At 35.0% G+C, this 23,770-nt stretch overlaps 1 protein-coding gene across 1 annotated transcript in view; it reads left to right on the top strand.

Moving 5' to 3' along the window:
- Nucleotides 1-524: 524 nt before the first annotated feature.
- Nucleotides 525-23,770, top strand: part of LOC126891010 (cysteine-rich motor neuron 1 protein-like) — a 126,725-nt gene continuing 103,479 nt past the window's right edge. The window contains exons 1-3 of the mRNA XM_050660190.1: nucleotides 525-597; nucleotides 1,554-1,828; nucleotides 18,500-18,715. Coding sequence (XP_050516147.1) covers nucleotides 525-597; nucleotides 1,554-1,828; nucleotides 18,500-18,715 — 564 coding nt within the window. The remainder of the gene's footprint in view (nucleotides 598-1,553; nucleotides 1,829-18,499; nucleotides 18,716-23,770) is intronic.

A 23,770-nucleotide genomic window follows, 5' to 3' on the forward strand; every position in this document is an offset into this window, starting at 1 on the left:
AGGAAGTGCTATAAACCTTCTATTTATATACTTAGAACGTACTACTGCACATCTTTGTATTAGAAGAATATATTTTTAAGGATATTCTAAGAAAGTGCTATCAAGTGCTATATTGCTCAGAAGTATGTTTTCAGCATCACCTAATCTCATCTTAGGTTCTACTGGTTCTACCAAATACCTATTATATTTACATATTTTAATGGCAAATAAGAATGTAGTTAGTACCTACATTCTGCCATATTACTTAAAAAGTAAGTATGTACATATTTATAAATTTTAGTTATCTATATAAACTATTATATTATAATATTTAGCTAAACTAAACTATGTATGAGTAACTAAAATTTATATACTTATATGTACTTACTTATATGTATTTATTAAATAATATTGAGTTACCAAAATAGATTATTACTAGTACTTTTTCATTCGTCTTCATCCTTAACACTGCCACACTGCATAGATACATATTTTCGATTTCATATTTTACCGTTGTTTCCTACCCTGATCCATTCAGGTAAGAAATGGTCAGAATAAGACAAGACGGGGTTAGGGGGATATGTATTGTGGAAGTGGAATCACAACATCCGTGCACCGGTGAGTGTTGCCAAACGGAGGGAAATTTCACTTTTTGCGGGAATTTTTAACATAAAAGGTGATAAAGGGAAAAATTAACTCAAAAGGGAATTTGTGTTCCAGTCCAAATTATTAAATATTAAAAAAAATCAAAATATTTGAAAATAATTAAGCATATCTTCTCAGATTTTGTAAACAGGAGGGAATTTTTAAGGTTGACGGAAAAAGCTTACTCGATGGTTGGCAACACCAAAGCCTTTGGTTGTGGGTTTTGGCATGCTTTGGTTCTGGAATGGCCCGTATCACAGCCTCCCGTATTGAATTGAATGTACCTAAATTCAAATTCCAACGATGTAAAAATACTCGTGATAAACTCGAAATAGTAAAGTTATTTCGATTATGAAAACGAATTTTTAATAATAAACGTTAATACAATAATTAATGTTTAAACTTTTTTAATACCATACAACAATTTTGAAATGAAATTCGTCCAATACTACCTACATACATAAATTTTATTAATTATTCTAAAATATAACGAAGTTGATAATCTATAAGGCTAATATTATACTTCCTATACATACATTATTTTTAAGATATTTTAAAAGTATCTACTTATAAGTATGTGTTAAGAATGTACTTATAAGTATGTGCTAAGAATATTCGATAAAGGTATATTACTAAGAATAAACTTTTACGAATATTCCGAGTTACTACGTAGACGAATGTACTCAGTATATTCGGTACGAGAATATACTTTAAAGTATATGCAAAGAACATGAAATTTAGAATGTTTTTAAGGTACATGCTATGCTTGTACTAAAAAGAATATACTCCGACGAATGTTGATAGTATATGCTTAGAACATGATACGAACATCATTGTTATGTGGGTGTTACAGTTTTTTTTGCCATCAGTATATTGTAATCCAACTAAAATTCTTGTCATTATATTAACAATCTAAATTTTATTTTCAGCGCTACTGGCAGCGCCATCTATCGAAGCCTGCCCTCCCGATAGCGTCATTTCCGAAGATGTCTGTAAATGCGACGCCTCGACTTGCAGGAAACCTCCCTGTCCGACAGAACTTCAAGTGGCGCAGAACGGCACTGATCTCCCCGGACAGTGCTGCCCCATGTACGAGTGCGTCGGTTGTAAGGACGAGGATAAAATCAATGGAACGTGCCCTTGTGGAAAGGGGGCTGTTATAAATGGGTACAAATGTGAATGTCTCGATAAAGAAAAGCATTTGGTAAGTATTTTAGTTTCTAATAGATGGCGCGACAGATTATAAGCTAAAGGAATATCTTTCAACTATTTTCCAAAAAATGATTATTATAATAATAAAAAGCCGTGTAATACCACAACAAACGGAGCTTTTAAAAATTAAAAAATTACTGGCCGCTATTTTTAACTGGAATATTTGGGGGAATTCAATAAAAAAAGAATACAAAAAAAAGAATACCAATTTTTACTACCTGGCGGTACTCGGTACTAACATTTAAACAAAAAAGCTACAAATTTCAATATTCATATAAAAAATAACGGTGTATTTTACCGACTTAAAACAAGAGTAACTTTTAGCACTTAAATACTTAATCATTTAACACGTTGACGGACAGAACGTCTATAGTCGTCTAATTTCCTTGATGTAATGTGACACAACGTCTATAGACGTTGCATTTTCCCCTATTCTGCTTTGCAAAATACATATACGCTATGAGTTCGTAGGTAGAGGGGATAATTTTAAGAATTCGCGAGCGCCAGTAGTGACAAGTCTGTAAGCTTTTACCGAAAATTTGAAATAAATGTCAAAGTGATTAATTTAACACATTGAAATTAAAAACATTAATAGGAAATAATATTAGGTGGTCAAAGCTGTGGTGTATTTTTTACCTTAAATACACTTACGTTTTAAGTACTGAATTTAAGTTTTTTTAATATTTCATAATATGTAATTATAAATTAATCTAAGCGCCATCTACTCGATAATTGTGAAAGTATCCTAAGTAAGAAATTAACATTTCATTAATAGAACGTTAAAATCATTAGCAAAATCTTTAAAAAATCGATTACAATTTAATTACTTTTTTGCGTTGTAAATATTAAGCGATAACAATTAAATAATAAATTTAAAAATTACTGGTGAAAGGTGCATTAGTAATCCGCTAGGAGCGACACCAGCGAAGCTCAGAGCGTATAGTGTCACAACACTTGCTGATACATTTGACGCACTGTCCGTCAACGTGTTAATAATCTAGTGTCAAAATGCTTAAAAATTAAAGACAAAAAAGCCACCTATACCCACGGTTCTTAGACATTACTACGGTTGCCCAGATCGACTAACCAATGAACATTAAGGGTGAGATTTCGTCACGAGAGTGTACTGTCATGTGAATCGTAATATGATTTTTTTAATCCTGAGAAAACTAATAAGTATTTTAGAAAAATTTAAAGGCAGAATGAAAGATTACATTATTACCGAGGGCGGAAAGCCCCATAGAATAAACAAGCACTTTCTTTTGAATGAAATATTTGAAATTAAATATCACACTTCTCTTTTATTTTCAGCCCTGTAACTTATTAAAATAAACATTATAGAAGTTTTCAGGGACTTTCGGCCCTCGGTAATAATGTAATCTTTTATTCTGAGTTTAAATTTTTCAAAAATATTTATTAGTTTTCTCAGGATTCGAAAAAAATGAATACGATTAAAACATATTGAGAATTTTGACATGCGTCAAAATGATGTATGGAAAATAGTCAAGATAGTTAAAAAATAAAGATGTTTAGTGGATTATACAGGGTGTAACAAAAATACAGGTCATAAATTTAATAACATATTCTGGGACTAAAAATAGTTCGAATGAACCTACCTCACCTTAGTACAAATGTGCACATAAAAAAAGTTACAGCCCTTTGAAGTTACAAAATGAAAATCGATTTTTTCCAATATATCGAAAACTATTGGAGATTTTTTTATTGAAAATGGGCATGTGTCATTCTTATGGCAGTAGTATCTTAAGAAAAAATTATAGTTAAATTTGGACACCCCATAAAAATTTTATGGGGGTTTGGTTCCTTTAAACCCCCCAAACTTTTGTATACGTTCCAATTTAATTAATATTATTATTGTAGTACTATTAGTTAATCACCATATTTTAAAAACTTTTTTGCCTCTTAGTACTTTTACGAAAAGTCAGTTTTTATCGAGATATTTAGAATATTTGTCAAATCCACCACATATTTTTATACGGTTAAGTACGATTATGGAGACTTGGTAATAACATTGTTTTTCTACGACCGTTTAATAACATGCTAATTATTCGCTATTTTTTCATAGATAATAGCACCCATTACTATACCCGTGAGTAATAATTCATTACTCACGGGCTGAAGTTATTCACGGGTCATTACTCACGGGCTGAAGTTAGATTTAAGTGGCGAATGCCACTTTTAATATTAATCGTATATAAACTGCAAATAAAATTACTTAAACTTGTTTATTTAATACAATAATTATTGTAATTTATACCAATAATTAACTTCGAAAAATTTTTAAAGGAATTTTAACTGTAACAATGTCAGTATATTTTTTACGTTTATATCTTGTTTACTAAAAATTTTGACGTTTATCATTCAATTTAGTGACAGTGACATTAGCGCATTTTGTTTATGTTAAATGGAATTTATAACTAAAATTGTGTTTGTTTTTCAAGTTATATCGTGTTAAATATGTTATAACATATTATGTATAGGTATATTATTATATTAAATATAGTTAAATGTAAATATACATTATAAATATATATTATGAAATACGTCCACCGACAACAGTCATTTCCTATTTATTAGATTCACTGACAGTAGGTACAAATTAAAGCTTTTAATTTTTTGGAAACGAATAGAACTTATATTGACTATCTCTAGTTGTATTTTTACAATAAATAAGAATTTAGTAATAGTAGGCAATCAATTATTCAGCCACGTACTAGGGGTAAATAGCATTTAGGTATTTTTGTAAATTATTTTAATTTAAATCTCGGGTAGTTGATAATTAATTTTTTACTAATTAAAATAAAAAAAGGTCGTAGAAAAAGTATAGTATTCTACTCGCATGTAATGGCTATTACTCACTCTGATGAATTACGACACTCGCCTACGGCTGGTGTCGCAAACTTCATCATCGTGAGTAATAGCCATCATTACATGCTCGTTGAATAATATACTATTATCTACACAATTGGTCTAGTTATACAATGGTAATAATATGAAAATTTATTTATGATTTATATTTTTAGGTAGATTTTGAACCATATTAAAAAAGAAGCCACATCTCGATAAAAGGTGCCTTATCAAAAAAATACAAAGAGGCAAAAAAGTTTTACAAACACTGTGTTTAACTAACGGTACCGTAGTAATAGTTGAATTAGAACGTACACAAACATTTGGGGTGTTTAAAGGAACAAAACCCCCATAAATTTTTTATGTAGACATAATAAAAAAGAAGCCGCAACTCGATAAAAACTGCCTTATCGAAAAAATACTAAGAGGCAAAAAAGTTTTAATGATACTGGATGTAACTAATGGTACCACAATAATAATTTAATTGGAACGTACAAAAAATTTTGGGGGGTTTAAGGGAACAAAACCCATATAAAATTTTTATGGGGTGCACAAATTTCACTATATTTTTTCTTTAAGATGTTCCTGCCATAAGAATACCACATGTCCATTTTCAATAAAAAATCTCTAATAGTTTCCGATATATTCGAAAAAATCGATTTTCATTTTGTAATTTCAAAGGGCTGTAACTTTTTTTGTGTGCATATTTGTACTAAGGTAAGTTAGGTTTATTCGAACTATTTTTGGTCTCAGAATATTTGATTTAATTTATGACCTGTATTTTTGTTACATCCTGTAATACCTAATTATGGAAAACTGTTGACATTTATCCATATAATATTTTACGGAAATCTAGGACTTCAATCTCCATTCTACACTGAAAATTTGTCGATGATTTTCCATTAATACTGGATTAACTATTGAATACATACTATCCTTCTAGAGGTCAGCTAGGATTATGTGAATTAGAATTACTTGTATAATTTAGGTATACTTAATAAATTTGGCCACAGCCTGTACCTGGCATTCTAAAATGTCATCAACATTATTATTACCTTAATACTTAATGAACTTTTAACGTTTTAACCTATGGTCCGTTCGTATATTATTGAGAGCACAAAATTTGCCTCAAAGTCATGAAACGGTCGTAAAAGTTGTAAAATCATAGGCGGAGGTTCCGAAAGTGTTTATTCATTAAAATTATTGGAGATTTACATTTATGTGTGTGTGGTTGAAAAAAAAAAATGACTGCGGATTACTGGATCCATTCGCCTAACCGATTTTTATATTTTGAGCTCATGAATTGCTGCACTTTATAATTTCTTTTTCATTTTTTTTATTGTGGTTAACAAAAGTGTTTGGTTTTATATATTATATTTTTTCTTATGTATATATTTTTTCTTAATCAATTGGCGCCAAAAGTATCCACAAGTCAACCTTGCAGATGGAAAACTTCTACCTATTGATATAATAAAATTTTTTTTAATTCTATTTTTTTATCCTTTTTTTTTCAATTTTTTTTTTATTTTCTTTATTTTTTTATTTTTTTTTATTTTTCTATTTTTTTATTATTTTTTTTTTATTTTTTTTTTATTTTTTTTTCTATTTTTTTTTCTTTTTTTATTCTATTTTTTTATTATTTTTTTTCCAAATATATACATATAATTTACAATTTTAAACTTATATTACAAATGTGTTTATACAGTGTTTTATATACTTTTATATCTTTAGATATAAGTAATTGGGCAAGATTGTATGGATTTTTAATACATTTGAATTTATTCAATTCATAATTTAAATGTTGTACCTTATCCTGTATGGTGTTACAATTTAAGATCATATGTTCCGTTGTTCCTATTTCACCGCAATCACATAAGGGATCTTGCCTTAATTTAATTTTAAAAAGATGTGATGGAACCAAAGTGTGATTAAATCTTAATCTACAAATCGTTTTGACGAATGCTTTTTCGAAAATGCCCTCTTTGAACCAAGTAGAAGAAGGAATAGAACTTTGTAAGTTTTTATAAAATTTTCCCTTTTGACTTTCACTATACCAACTTTCCCATTCCTGCTTCACTTGGTTTTTTGAAAATATATTTAAATCTGATGGGGTACATTTATAATTACTAATGTAATTTACATTTAGGGCCCCTTTTGCTAAGTTGTCGACTATTTCATTATGTTTCAAACCGCAGTGGGCTTTAATCCATGCTAGTTTTATGCTTTTTCCACTGTTCGTTAATTCCATAGTTTTTTTGGCTATATTTAGTTCAATATAATTTAAATTGGTTTTATTGTGGAGTTTATTTAATTTTTCTAGGGCGCTTCTGCTGTCAGAAAAAATATTGAAATTTTCTTGATGGCAGTTAGTTTCTATATATAATAATGCCTCAAAAATAGCTGTCAATTCTGCGGAGTATATTGAGAAATGTTCATTTAATCTTTTTGTTACTTTATATTCGATATTTGGATCCCAAACTGCACACGCTACTCTATTATCTTTTTTTGAGGCATCAGTATATAACTGATAACTGTTAAGTACTTGATCATTAACATCTGATACAAATAATTGGTTTCGAATGAGTTGAGGAAATTGAGAATAATCCCTAAAGAAAATTGGTTCAATGTTAATAATATCTTTTGAATTTAGTTCAAAATATGGTAATATATCAGTAGTATGTACTAATTCTTTAATACTCAAATATTGGTTGTAAGCTTCTGCTATTAATAAAGATTTTTTACTTTTCCAGTATGTACTGGTAAGATCTGATATAAAAAGTTGATGAATTTTTTTTTATTAAATTACTGTTTCTAGAAACAATTTTCCATAGAAATTTTTCGGTTAAGTATTTTCTTCTAAACTCCAGAGGTGGTTCGCAGCATTCAATCATTAAATTAGAATTTGGTGTACTCATCATGGCTCCAATGCACTTTTTTAAACTTTTAGTTACTATACAGTCGAGTTTGTGAAAATGGCATTTCGCAGCTTGTGAATAGAATATAGAACCGTAGTCTAATATGGATCTAATGTATGATTTATATAAGAGAAGAGCAATGTTAGGGTCTGCTCCCCAGTTACAACCATTTACTGCTCTTAATACGTTTACGCCCTTTTATTATATATACGAGATTTACATTTAACTTCCTTTCCAAAACGTTTATTGATATTCTATTTTGAATAAAATACGGCAGTAATTAGCGTCTCGAATATTTGTTTTGCGAATTTTGTGCAGTGCCGGAGTAGATTTTTTTCCATATTCCTACGAACATATACGCACATCATCATCAACATCATCAATTTTTACACCGGTACTGTTGCGTACAGTCAGTAAGTCTGTATATTCACCAAGAGAGAGGACTATTATGCTGAACGTTCACCATGCTCTAGTTTCTCAGAATCCCAGAAACACTGCTCGGAACATAATCGAGAGTTGTGCCAACATGACGAGCGTAGGGGAGTCAACAATGTAGTTACAGGTTCCTATCAGAAAGAAAAAAGCAAGGTATAGCTAACCCAAATACAAACGAACAATTAAAGAGGTAAAAAAGCCTATTAAAATTGATGAATTTGTCAAAAAGGGTATTCGAAGGAAAATTCACGGATTTTTTTTTAAGAAATACTTACCCAACTTAAACAAAATTAACAACTTAAACAAGATGTTATAGATGACCCGGATTTGTCTCATATCGGACGAACCAAATTGTGGCAAGTTTTAAAAGAATTAAATTTCTTGTGGGATAAATCAGACCAAAAATCACTTTTGATCGATCTGGAAGAGATAATTTGGACAAGAAATTATCTAAGATTTATACGAAAATTCCGGGATAAAGGAAGGCCAATCTACTATCAGGAACAAACGTGGGTAAACTCAGGTCATAGTCTAACAAAAATGTGGTCAGATTAAAATATATCAAGCTCCAGGCAAGCCTTTATGGAAGGTTGGTCTACTGGTATTTTCCCCGCCTTCTGGTAAAGATAATAGATTAATTGTTTCTCACATTAGCAGTGAAAAAGGATTTGTTAAACATGGTTTGTTGGAATTTCAATCCAAAAGAAAAAAAAAAGACTATCGCAAGGAAATGACAACTGATGTTTTCGAAGAGTATTTTGAGCAGATGATTGAACATATAGCATCAAATTCAATTATAGTATTAGATAATGCACCTTATCATTCACGACTACTAGAAAGACTTCCGACGACTGCGTGGAAGGAACAGGATATCCTTGACTGGCTGCGGTATAAGTCTCTGCCTTACGAAGATGGAATGGTTAAAACCTTTAAATGGAACTTTAAAAATTGCCTGGCACCACAAATGTTAGTTCAAGAAATACGTAGTTGACAAAATGGCGAAACATCATAGTTCTTAGACTCCCACCCTACCACTGCGAATTAAATCCAAGTGAACTCATTTGGGAACAAATGAAAAGTTCTGTGGCTAGAAAAAATACGTTATATAAAATACAAGCTGTACGTGTACGTGAATTGTTGAGTCTTTTCAACATATTCAACAGAACAAAACTAGTGAGATGCAGAAGACATGTAATAGAAGAAGAACCAAAAATAATGTGGGATTTTGATAACGTAATTTACACGACGGTAGAGACACACCCGCTAATTATTAACCTGCAAGACGACTCGGATTCCGAAGATGATTTTGTTTATTTTGAATTTGACTAGTTTTGTAATCGTAATTTGTATAATTTAAAAATAGGTATTAATCATAGACTTATATATTATCATAGACATATTGTCATTCAGAGCGAAGTGACGACACCATCTATTTTATTTGGCTCAGTGCTGTTTCACTTTTACGGATAGTAAAGCTGCGACGGTAGTCCTCCCTTTCCGTGCCTATACTCACACCTAATGTCATTTTAGTTTCTCGATACAGCTAGAAAGAGATAGCACCAAACCAGTCGATGAGATCTTGTCAGGAAGCGCGGAGCGTAGGCTCACTCTATGTTAATATATACCTTTCGTATTGTATATACTTGTATATACACCCTATATACAATTCACGTCCCATCTTGTAAATTGTAGAATTCCCTCATCTTCCTTAGTCTCAGCATCCGTATGGCTTGCAAATTGTAGAAGCCTCGGAGGTGTAACCAGAGAAGGTTCCCATTATTTTCATTCTGGTGGGATGTGGAATAGCAGTATGTTGTTTTACATGCCATTAGAGTGAAAACTTCGTCTTTTTGCTAGCAGTTGCCGCTAGGGCATCTATGCCATTTCGTTCGTTGCAATCCGGGACTGCACGCTGGGGTTTGTTTTGGTTGGATCAGAGAGAGCAGCATATGTGCCTCCTGATGAGAGACTAATAAGTTTCGAAACCGGTAGGGGTGCTTGCTGCATTCTCTGATTGGACTGGGATATGGTCCGGCTGTATTTTCGTTTTGCAACGAAATTGAAAATGGTTACTCATTTTTGATTTACATTTACTTTGATTGGAGTACGTAGCGAACCATTCTCGTTGGAGCTTTACCGCGCTGAGCAGATGGGAAGTGAATTGTAAATTGTAGAATTCTCTCATCTTCCTTAGTCTCAGCATCCGTATGGTTTGCAAATTGTAGAAGCCTCGGGGGTGTAACCAGAGAAGGTTCCCATCGTTTTCATTCTGGTGGGATGTGGAATAGCATTATGTTGTTTTACATGCCATTAGAGTGAAAACTTAGTCTTTTTACAAAAATATAAAGTAAACTAGGATATACCGGGTTGTGAATTGGAAAAGGGGCCACAGGAAACTCAATGTAAAATTCTAATGTTGAATTCCAGCTTCCCTAATTTACATCAAAAGACATTAGAAACTATTATAAACATATTCCAAAATATTGTAAAAATGTAATTAATACATTTCAGTTTTTCAGACCAAAATTAGGCCACACACAGTGCTATAATGTGTACAATGAAGTTAATTATTTTCACATTTTTGAACTGTCAATATTTTTATTTTATCATTTATTGTTTAAAAGCAATACAGTTGATAAGATACCCTCAGTTGTGGAGAAAGTATTAATAATAAAGATTTTTTATTCAGACAATGGTGTGAGCACTGCCAGTTGAATAGTAACGTGTGGCGTGTGGCCTTACTTTTACACGCATACCTATTGTGGCAAATGTATCATATTATTCAAAATTTTGGAATGCATTTAAATCCTAGAACAATTTTAACTTTTGATTTTAATACAGATTTTAATTCTTTACAAGTATTCTCTTATGACTTTTGATGTAAAATAATTAGGGAAGCAGGAATTCAACAGTTTAGAATTTTACATTGAGTTTCCTATGGCCCGTTTTCCGATTCACCACCCGGTATAAGATAAAATGTGTATTATTTGTCTTATTATTTAATAATAACACAAATAATACACATATATACACAATAACACACATTCAATTATAGAAAATCATTTAAAAATATAAGATTGTGTACTCTTGTGACGTAAAGTCAAAAATATAAGTCTCCCCACCACCATCGGTCAAGACAACCGTAATAAAGTCTAATAACCGTGACCTATGCCATAAAATAACCGTCGACGTACCAAAAACGGACGCATATGACCTGTATGTACTAGAAATTCGGAATAAATGAAATCGATTCATCGATTTTTTTTTGAAAATTATTTTCAAAGTAAAAAACGAAAACTTTTCAAATCGATTTTTTTTAGAAAATGGTGTATCCTACCGACTTAAAGGAAGACGAAGAGTACTTTGTAGTACTGTAACACCTCAAAATTTAATAATCCAGTGTCAAAGATGATTAAAAGTTAAAGACAAGAAAGTTATGCGATAAAATAATCGTTGCTCTACCCAAAACGGACGTCTCTATAACTTAATAAGAAAATTACTTGTTTAGTCTTGAAAAATAATGGGAAGTTGTAGCTTGTTTTTTTGTTACATAAAATACTAGTCACTTTTGTTGCTCTGAATTATAAAAATTAGAAAAATTTACAATGGTTTGGCCATCCCGAAAACGTTTTATGACTTTACAAGCGATTAGGATGGGCGAACTGTTTCTTAAAAATTCTATATAGTCCATTCTTTAACGGTAAAATATTGCAAAACCTCTAAATTTTAAAGAACCGCTTAGATTGACATGAAATTTGGCATACACATAGCTAACAAGTCAAAGAAAACAAGTGATATTGTGCCGATATGTGCTTTTGCCCCGGGGGTGCTTTTCACCCCCTCTTGGGGGTGAAAAAGTATTCGTCCAAAGTAAGTCTGGAAATCGATAAACTGACTAATTTTAAGTAACTTTTGTTCTATAGAGTTTTTCCACTAAGTCAATACTTTTCGAGTTATTTGTCAGTGAATATGTTTATTTTTTCGACAAAATAACCACACTTTTAGACGGTTTTTTGCAAATAACTCAAATAGTACGTATTTTGTCGAAAAAACATTCGTATCAAAAATATAGCCTGTAAAAAATTTAAAAAAATGGTGTATATATCACGTTTCTATACCTAGTAGAAGCAGAGTTATAGCTAATTAAAAATAGGTTCATATTCGTCAAATTTCAAATTGAATACTTTAACGTGAAATAACCAAAAATGAAGCACATTTCGGGGAAAACTCATTACAACTTATTTAAAATGTTTAAAAAAAGCTTCATTTTTGTTTTATAAAAAAAATTACTAGCATCAAAAGTAAACAAGTTACGCTCAAAATAAAGTTAGTTTGGTAAAAAAATCGGGAAAATCACCCCCTAATTAGTATCTCAAATGAACTTAATCGTTACGACTTCACAAGTTTCTTGACCCGTGTATGTATTGTTTATATGGTCTGTAAGTTTCATCGGTTTAAAGTCCTTATTTTTGAAAGGGCTGTAGTTAAAAGGGATTGAACGAGTCACTCATCACGAATGTATGCAAATTTAGAAAAACCAAATCTCAATCAATTTTTGTCTAACAGAAAAACAAAAAAATACATGATATTAAGAAAAGCAATGCTGACATTTTTGTTTTTTGAGATTTTTGGTATCTCTGACAATTTTTAAGTTAATTTGAAAAAAAGCATATTTTTCAAAATTAAAATTTTTTAAAATTTTACTTTAAAACCAAATTTTTTTCAAAATAAGCACTTTGAATCGATGAAAGTTCATAGATCATATAAACACAACATAAGTAAAATAATTTGTGGAACGGTAACGATTAATTTCGTTGCTAATTAGGGGGTGGTCTTTCCCGATTTTTTTTGCCAAAACAAAAGCGACCAACTTTATTTTGAGCGTAACTTGCTTAAATTTAATGCTACAAGCTTTTTATAAAAACAGAAATAAAGCTTTTCTAAAACACCTTAAAAAAGTTATAATGGGTTTTCCCCAAAAAGTGCTTAATTTTTTGGATATTTCAATTCGAATTATTCTATTTGAAATTTGGTGAATATGAATCTATTTTTCATTGGCTATAACTCTGGTTTTACGAGGTCCAGAAAAATAACGCATACACTATTTTTTTTACTTTTTTACAGGCTATATTTTTGCTAAGAGCGTTTTTTTCGACAAAATACTTACCTTTTGAGTTATTTGCGAAAAACCGTCTAAAAATGTAGTTATTTTGTTGGAAAATGAACATATTCACTCGCAAATAACTCGAAAAGTGTTGACTTGGCGAAAAGGCTCTATAGAACAAAAGTTACAAAAGAGGCCTGTGAGAACGTTTCCCACAGGTCCAGTTTACTCCCAAACCATCGAACTGATAGGATGGTCGTTTGCATCTGTGGCACGAACTTCGCTACGCAAGCCGGGTTGGATACTCACCTGCGCAGGCTGCGATGTCGAGGGCCAAAAACAGGTAACGACAATGTCTGCAACCTATGTGCTGGCACCTTCAAGTCTTACATGGGGGTTCGCCAGCACATGCGCTTGGCGCACCCAGACCAGTACAACGAGGATCTCGAGCGGAAGTACGAAGATCCTGGTAGACTGACGAGGCTTGAAGATGAGGACCTGATCCGCATGGGTCAGTTGGAATTCAAGTACGACGGTCGTAAGATCCGACTATACTTGAGGGAGCAATTCCCCCAGTTTACGTTGGATCAGATTCGACGTGCTCGGGCTAAGCCCGAATATCAGGAATTCCTCGAAAGTCTCAGGAGGGAAAGTGAGCGGACCCCGCCAGGGAGTCCAGTTCCTGGACCTTCGAACAACGAGACTTTCGCAAACTACTCATCGGAGACGGATTCCTCGTCTGAGAGTACGACAGTTGAAGGTGAATCGGAGCACCTCTCGCAGACCTCGGAGCTTTCAGCCAGTCAGCACGGTGATGCGTCATCTTCGCATTCGTTGGAAGTGCTAGACCTCGATGCCGAGGAGCTCGTTCCGGTGGGAGACCGTGAGGCGATAGCCTCGTATGTAGGTCAATACTTTCGCTCTAAAGGCAATTGGAGTAATATAGCCAAAGAAATCTTTAGATTATCGCAGCTAACACATGCTGAGAGGCAACGTGAGAGTGTCAGGGAACTCCTATCAGAATATATATCATCTGAAATAATATCGGTAAAAGCAGGGAAGCGTCGTCCGACTAAATCTAACCAGTCAAATGCTGTTAACGCCCCGGCTATAGAAATAGAGAACAGACGTCATAAACGTGCTCTTGAATACCGTCTGACACAAAGACGATATCATACTGATAGATCAGCTCTGGCTCATGCTGTCCTTGACGACAAGCCGCTCTGGGAGAAAGATGTTCACCCTAAGATCAAGACGATAGAGAAAGAATACCGCAAAATCTTCTCCGCTAGGTCGCCAGAAGATGATGAACCGATTTCTGATCAAAAGGATCCCACGACCGTGAGTTACGCGGTCACGGAAGCGGAAATCCTTGGAGCCTTACGAACCACGAAATCTCAAGCAGCCGGTCCTGACTTTTTTAAGATCAAACAGCTGCGTAGGGTTCCAGTGCAGAAATTGGTTCTCATCTATAATACCATGCTCCAGTTTGGTACTACCCCGGAGGTGTTGAAGGAGTGCAGGACCACTTTGATACCAAAGGGTGGTGATCCGCTGGAGGTAGGTAATTGGAGACCTATCACAATATCATCGATCTTGATCCGGGTGTTTCATCGGATCCTAGGTAAGCGCCTTGCCGTGTTGGGCTACCATGATAACCAGAGAGGATTTAGGCAGTTAGATGGCGTTCTGTTGAACAACCTGACACTTCAGACGGTTATCAAAGAAAGACGTAAAGCCCTTCGTCCATACAACATATTAGCGATAGATCTACGTAAAGCATTTGACACGGTCTCTCAACGATCCATTGAACGAGCAATGACACGGTTCGGGCTCGATGCTACTTTCAAACGTTATGTGATGGACTCGTACACGAACTGTCGTACGTATATCACCGCCGGCAGCGAGTCGACGAACAACATGACGATGAGTAGAGGTGTTAAGCAGGGCGACCCGCTGTCACCCTACTTATTTAATATGGTGGTCGATGAGCTGATATGCAGGCTCGAAGAAGGTGTGCTTGGTTTGTCGATTGCGGATGACAGAACAAATGTCTCAGTGTTGGGTTACGCTGATGACTTGGTTCTGTTATCGGAATCAGCCCGTGACGGGAACAAACAACTCCGGACAGCTGTCGATTTCTTCGAGAAGAGAGGAATGTCGCTGAACGCTGGTAAGAGTGCCGCTATTACGGTTAGCGTAAACCGTGGTAATAAGCACTCTTATTGCGTAACGCGTTCGCTCTTCTCTGTCGGCAACGACAGAATTAGGCAGTTGAAACCGAGCGAGTTGTTTGGGTACCTAGGTAGGAAATATAACGCACTCGGTCAGACCAAGGTGGCCTTCCAAGATCTGCAGACCCAGCTCGATCGAATTCAACGATCCGGTTTAAAACCCGCTCAGAAATTGAACGTGGTTAAAACATACTTGCTGCCGCGATACATCGATATGCTTCAATCACCGACGATCACAATGAAAGCTCTGAAGGGTTTTGACAGGACTGTGCGTATAGCCGTGCGTAAGATCTGTCGTCTCAATCGAACGTGCGCCGACGCTTATATTCACACGCCGATCAAAGAAGGTGGTCTGGGCGTGCTGGCTATGGCCTTACACGTCCCAGCCATCATGAGAAGGAGGATGACTAAACTGATCATCTCAGCACAAGGCATGAATGCCGCGATCATGTCCACAAACTATGTTAGTCACCTCTGGGAAAAAGTTTTGAAGTGGACACAGAACAACGGAGGCAGTTCGGCGTTGATCGCACGTGAGTTGAGCGAGAGACTAGGCACTGGCTATTGCGGTAACGGTCTTGCTCAAGGGTCCAGCCACAGTGAGAGCTCAGCCTGGATACATAATCCACCCCCCTACTGGTCGGGGCGTGATTACGTTAAAGCAATACAGCTGCGAGGAAACCTTCTACCAACGAAGGGCATCCCATCAAATCCACCACACCTACGGCGATGTAGAATGGGATGTGACAGAAACGAGTCTCTTAGTCACGTCTTGCAAAAGTGCTCTCGGGCACATTGGCAAAGATGTAAGAGACATGACCAGCTCGTTTCTTATCTGCGAAAGACAACCGAAAAGAAAGGGTGGATATGTGAGGTTGAGCCTCGGATTACAATGCCGAGTGGCGAGTTAAAAATACCTGACTTTGTCGCTGTAATGGGTGACAGAGTACTGGTTGCAGACGTTGGCGTTCACTGGGAAGGCCCAGATCCGTTAAGTGTCGCCGCCGCACATAAGACGGCGAAATATACGGAGCCTTTATTCCTTCAGACCATGCAAGCCCGGTATCCTGGGAAAATCATCTGCATGGCACCTCTCATAATAGGGGCAAGAGGTACTTGGTGTCAATCGAATTCGAAGATTCAGCGAATTCTTAGTCTATCACGGCTAGACATTAGGAATCTCATTCTTAAGACCATTCAAGGCAGCCTGTTCATTCATAGTCACTTCATGAAATCCTAATGAGTGCACTTATGAAACTTTCTTCGAGTAATCCCCCCGGCTTTTCCTAAGAGGGGATATACGTTTCGTCAGGGTTTTATTTTAAACTTTACCCACTAAGACCATTTAATGTTAGTGAATGTCTTTATGTTAATGTGCATGTCGGCGCTTCACGCCATTTTTTGACTGGTACCGTAAGGGGGCCATTAATTATTTTTATATATTTACTTCGTTAATTTTTACAATGTCAGAGATTTCTCTTGGGAGTGGCGCAGCTACGCAGCGGGTGCGAGCGATTATACTAACACGCCGATAATGTCTGCTGAAACATCACAGCAAAAAGAGCCGAACGTCACTGGTTGATCGGGTCTGCGTGTCGGAGCGCGGGCGCGACCAACCAGTGAAAGAGTGCTAGATCGATGACGAGGGGGGCTGATGATGAATTTGCCCCTCGACCGGCATGCCTAGGCACGCCTACTGAGGTTTGGCTCCACTCTGACTAGTCAGTTTATCCATTTCCGGACTTATTTTACACTTATATTTTTTCACCCCCAAGAGGGGGTGAAAGTCACCCCCAGGGCAAAAGCACACACCGGCACAATATCACTTTTTTTCTTTGACATGTAAGCTATGCGTATGCCAATTTCATGTCAATCCAAGCGGTTCTTTAAAATTTAGAGCAAAAACCGTGAAAGAATGGACTAATAACAGGCAAGTGAATGGCAATATGTATTGTTTGTAGACAAAGGAAATTATTTTACGACTGAAATTGTCGGTAAACGATTGAATTGGTACTCATAACAACGCAATAAAATATTTATTACCTATCTGACAAACCCAAATAATATAAATAAAACAGCACTACAGGCCTTCGAAGCCCTTGGCGAGAAACCATAATACAAGACATAATTTAAATTTTTGGGAAATTCGAAATTGTAGGTAAAAGTTATTCGTTGATCTGAAAAATACCTATTCTAATAAGCGCTATTGTTTTATTAATACGTATTCCAATAAACGGATAAATTTATTAAGGAGTAAATGGAAACGTTTCGGAACCTCGAATTTATATTCCATAAACCGGGATATTCCTATAACCGGTACTTTAATAAGCGGGTTCGACTGTATTGTTTTTAAGATTTTTTCGAATAGCAATAGAGACTCCTCTCTTAGCTCTGTTATCATTGCTCACTCCACTGAAGATATGTATATATTCTCCTATCTCTTCATTTCCTCTTCCCTTTTTCTTGGTTTCGGTGAGGACACATACATCTATTTTCCTTTCCGCCAATAATTCTTTGAATACTTCTGCTTGTTTGGTTTTAAGTCCTTGCACATTCCATGTAGCCAATATCATTTTCCTTTTCCGTTGCATTAGTCTTCTTTGTTTTGATCCGTCGTAGTTCTTCAGACAAGGGACGAGTTCCTAGCCCATCGCCTCAACCCTCCTACTTTATCCGGGCTTGGGACCGGCACCGGCATTTACTGAGCTACTCAATCCACTCAGCACTTACTGGAGGCGAAGTTTAAAATTAGCTAAATAACGACATTAATTTTGTAAATAGTCCTAGTAATGAAGATTAAAATAGGACAATAGCTCGCAATTTTTACAGAATAGTTCGATTTACATGAAAATTTGGAATTATTGAAAATTTAAAAACGGTGAAATTTGTTCAGATGCATTACATGATGATTGTCTAACACTCTAAGTATTTATTGACTATTTCGACCCTTTAAAAGTTCATTTTTAAAGGTGCAAACTACCTCTAATTGCTCAAATAGGAATTTAAAAAAACTTTACACACGTAAAAAATACTTTTCTTTCCCATTCTTTCACGATTATAATTATAATATACATATTATTGTACATATATAATTTTTGGTTTCATTATAGGTTGATGGAGAATGCGTATGTGACACAAAATTATGTCCTATCCTTGCACTTTGTGACAAAAAGTCTGTGGCAGTGACAGTAACTGAAGGATGCTGTAAGAAAAATATTTGCAAACCATGTCCATTTGATAGCGAATCCACTACAGTCGAAGGTGATGAAATTGAAGATCATTGTGTCTGCCTTCCATGTAAAGCAGAATGTGGATTTAATAAACGAGTAAGTTTTCTTATGTTATATCTAAAGTTTCACAATTTGAGATGTGATGTAAAGCGGTATATAGTCAGCTCGGAAATCCATTAGAAAATTTAAACTGAATATAACAAAAGTCAGTTTAGAAACATTGTGTAAATATCAAGTCCTCTGATCTCAATAGAAACAGACGAAATAATATCTGTAGCTTGGTTCTAAAAGGGCCATTGTCAATTTTTTACTTTTTTGTACAGCTTTTTTTTAATTTAATATTGACGAAACACAAAAAATTGATATTGGCCCTGTTAGCATCAAGCCACAGTATGTGGCTCCCCCCACTACTTCTAAATCAAGATATAGAATCGATCTTTTTGAGTTATTAGATATCAAATACTTTAATTCATCGTGAAAAGAGAATATTAGTAGAAAAAAACTAAATGTGTAATGATAAGTAAAGAGCCGCGTAGATGCAAGTTAGAAATATACGGCAAAATTGTAGCAAGTAATGAAATTCAATTACCTAGGAGTAGAGATCACTAGTGACAGGAATATGAACAGAGACCACAACACAACTAACACAAGCAACAAAAGCGGCAAGAGTAAGTGGTTGCCTCCGAGAAACCATATGGAGAAACAAATATCTGACAACGGAAAGCAAAATAAAAGTATACAAGACAACAGTAAGACATATCCTAACATATGCAGCGCAGACAAGGACCGATATAAGAAAGACGAAACAACAAATCAACAATATCGAAATGAAAGTATTAAGATCAATAGCTGGCATATCATTAAGAGACAGACAAAGCAACAGGTATACGAGAACGATGCAAAATTCAAAATATTAACAGGTGGATAAAAACAACAAAGAAAAACTGGAAGGAACATGTAAACCGAATGGAGCCAGATAGATTAGCGAACATCTGTAAAAACAACAAGCCGTATAGCGGAAGACCCGTTGGAAGGCCGCCGAAAAGGTGGAAAGACAATGTACAGTCAACAACAACTGAAACAGAATAAAAGGCAGACAAACAGGAGTAATTCTAGTCGCACGAAGAAGAAGAAGAAGAAGAAGAAGAAGAAGAAATGCATGTTTTAAAACGGATTTTAATAAATAATTCAAAAACTAAGTTTTTACAAAAAAGCTAATAAAAAACATTGAATAAACTCCTTACTTGAAAAACCTGTTAATATCGATAATTCAAAGTGAATTACAGGTAATTAAATGTTGATTTTTACCTTCAGTGACTGCACTATACAAGAGAAATTGCAATTTAATAGTCGAAATACGCTGATTTTGTGAGCTCATAAATTAGTAAACGATATGTAATCATAAAATACATAATTCATTTCATTCATTTTAAGTACAAGTACAATTATTCTCTCTTAAGCCGGGAAGATGGGGAGGTTTTCTTGCGAAGTGATTGTAGCTCAATAATCGAAATGCGCGTATTTTATAAGAGTTTATTCTTAGAATTTATACGCTACAAGAATTATACCCGCCATACGATGTATTTTAATTTGTGTCAACATTTTTTTCTAGAGTTGAATCAATGAAAGGGTTGTTTGGGGTTAAGGGGATGAGCTCAAAAATCGAAACTATATCACTTCGAAATCTCATAAATAGCTCGTAATTCTGCCGCAAAGATCGATTGAATATCTCTATTTTTAAGTATTGGGGGGGGGGGGGGCTGACTTGTTTTTTAATTTTTGCAAGGGGGCAGCTCAACAGACGTTCCATAATGCACACCCACGTGTACGCCATGCACCCAGTGGTTACAACATTTATTTTGTAGACGTATATCAGTATTGGGAATTTTACACAGTTCTCGTTTTTAAGATTTTTGACATTTGCAAGCTTTTCATATTTTGTTGGACATCTTCCCCGTAGCGTTTTTTGCTAGATCACGATCATCACGTTCATATGGGTAGCGGATAGGAACTCCTTTGGACAGTCCTATCAGGGAAAATGAATCAATCCCTCCCCTTCGTAGATTCCAGGGGTTTCTTGGCCCGGGAAACTAGTCCCTGTTTAGGGTCCCTTGTCCAGGGTTACGGATGAAGACCACAACGGCAGTCATGGCGGAGAAGAACACCTTCGGTACGGTATGGATGGCGGACGTGGCAACCCCTTGATCTTAGGGTTTGTATGGGATCGAAGGGCACTCTTTTATCCAGAAGCTGAGAAATTGGCTTCAAAGGCGGAGGAACTATGATATTAGTGAATGGCATAAGGATGCAGAAGGCAAGGAGAAACCACTGCATTAAAGACTTCTTGCAAGTATCTCTAGTACAATTATCATGGTAATAAAAAACTTAAAGATTTTGACTACTGACCATGAAAATCGGAATTCAAGATCCGGCAGAGAAGGTAAATCCAGTTCAGACCGTGAGGCCTTCCAGGTCGTCAACAAGAAAAATCCTCACGAACCAGAATACATTCTAGATGATAGATCTCTAAGAGTTTTACGAGAAGCCGTGAAGATAGGTACATGGAACGTTAGAACAATGTACGAAGAGGGAAAAATCTATAATGCCATTCAAGAAATGGAAAGACTCTCGATTGGTAGTATGGGAATAAGCGAAATGCGTTGGACAGATACGGGACACCGAGTTATCAAAGACCACAAAATATTCTACTCCGGAAATCTTAAAAACGAACATGTAAATGGAGTGGGCCTAATTATTAATACTACAATCGCCAACTATGTCAATCACTTTGTACCTGTGTCAGAAAGAATGCACTTAGTTCAGCTAAACACAACTCCCATAAAAACAAATATTATTCAAGTGTACGCTCCTAGAAGAAGCGGACGCCCCAGAAGAAATTATAGAAGAATTTTACAGTGACCTTACTAATATTGTCAAAAGGATTCGGAAAAACGAAATACTACTAATAATGGGCGACTTTAATGCCAAAGTTGGCAAAGGACAAAGTGGAAATTTAGTATGATCCTTTGGGCTAGGGGAACGTAGCGAACGTGGAGACCGTTTGATTGAATTTGCAACTGAAGAACAGCTCGTAGTCACAAACACCTTTTATGATCTTCCTCCAAGACGACTGTATACGTGGAAATCTCCTCAGGATACGCCAGATCACACAGTAAGAAATCAAATAGACTATATCCTTATCAACAAATGATTTCGAAACTCTAACATCTGTAAAAACGTACCCAGGATCTGACATAAAATCGGATCACAATCCACTTGTCGCCAAAATGAAACTTAGTTTAAAGAAAATTCAAAGACCAAAAATTCGGAAATACGATATTAATCAACTGAAAAATAAAACAGTAAAAGAAAAGGTACAAAAACGCCTAAAAGAAGAAACGTGGGTTCATACAGAAATATATAACACAGAGTTAGAACTAGAAAAGATACACAAGCTAAGTCAAGAAATATCAGAGAAATACTAAGACCTGAAAGAACAAAGAAAAAAGAATGGATGACAGAGGAGATTATATGTATGATGGAAGACAGAAGAAAGGCTAAAGATAATAAGAATAACTATAACAAAATAAATAACGAAATTAAAAGGGCTATTAAAATAGTAAAAGAAAATTGGCTAAGCTAGAAATGTACAGAGATAGAGTTATTACAACAAAAACATGATTCGTTTAACCTCCATAAAAAGATCAAAGAAGCTGCAGGCTTATATAAACACAAGAACACTGGACTTCTGACAGATAATCAGGGAAACATAGTATTGGAAATAGAACAGAAAAGGGATATTTGGATTAAATACGTGGAAAAAACTTTTCAAGATATACGAAGTAACACTGGCATCACAACAAACACCAATTGAGAATCTGGACCTCCACTTACAGTTGAAGAAGTAACGTATGCCATCAAAAGTAACAAAGATGGTAAAGCAGTAGGCCCTGATCATTTTCATTCCGAATTCTTAAAACTTATGGACTACGACGGCATAAAATGGTTGACAAAAATATTTAACAATATATATGACACAGGCATAATTCCCCAAAAATGGCTAGAATCAACTTTTATAAATCTTCCAAAAAAAAACCCAATGCGAGAAAGTGCGAAGACTATAGAATTATAAGCCTTATGAGCCATTTACTTAAAACATTTCTAAAGGTCATTCACAAACGAATATATACAAAGTGCGAGGAACAACTAACAAGAACACAATTCGGATTTCGTGATGCTCTGGGAATACGAGAGGCCCTTTTTGCTGTGCAAGTGCTATTTCAGAGATGCAGGGGTGTAAATTGTGATATATACGTATGCTTTATAGATTACCAGACAGCATTTGACAGAGTAAAACATGACAAATTAATAACTCTAATGCAAGAAATTGGAATTAACAACAAAGATCTAAGAATTATTAGAAACATTTATTACAATCAAACGGCCAAAATCAAAATAGAAGACCAGTTAACTGATAAAATTGCAATAGAACGAGGAGTACGACAGGGTTGTATTTTATCTCCACTACTATTCAATATTTACTCTGAATGGGTATTTAAGGAAGCTTTAGACGGTTGTGCCAAAGGAGTATTAATAAATGGTGAATGGTTGAATAACATTAGATATGCAGATGACACCATAGTTTTTGCCGATAATCTCAATGATTTACAGATATTAACAAATCGTTAACAAAGAAGACCAAATTTATGACAATTAGTAAGAAACCAATACTAAACGCTCAACTTACAATCAACCAACAGAATATCGAAAGACTTGAGCAATATACATATCTGGGTACAAATTTAAATAGCCAATGGGACCACTCAACAGAAATTAAACAGCGAATAATAAGGGCGAAAGCATCATACGTTAGAATGAGACCCATTTTCAACAGTCGAGACATAGCATTAAAAACAAAATACCGTCTGTTGAAATGCTACATATTCTCAGTTCTGCTCTACGGAATGGAAGCATGGACACTAACTGTTGCATCTATGAATCGGCTCGAGGCTTTCGAAATGTGGTGTTATAGGCGCATCTTACGTATATCCTGGGTTGACCGAATTACCAATGTGGAAGTCCTGCGTAGAATGGGGAAAGAGTGTGAAATTCTCATAACCATAAAAACAAAAAAATTAGAATATCTAGGAC

Source organism: Diabrotica virgifera, chromosome 9 (assembly GCF_917563875.1).
Source record: "Diabrotica virgifera virgifera chromosome 9, PGI_DIABVI_V3a".
Classification (NCBI taxonomy): Eukaryota; Metazoa; Arthropoda; class Insecta; order Coleoptera; family Chrysomelidae; genus Diabrotica; species Diabrotica virgifera.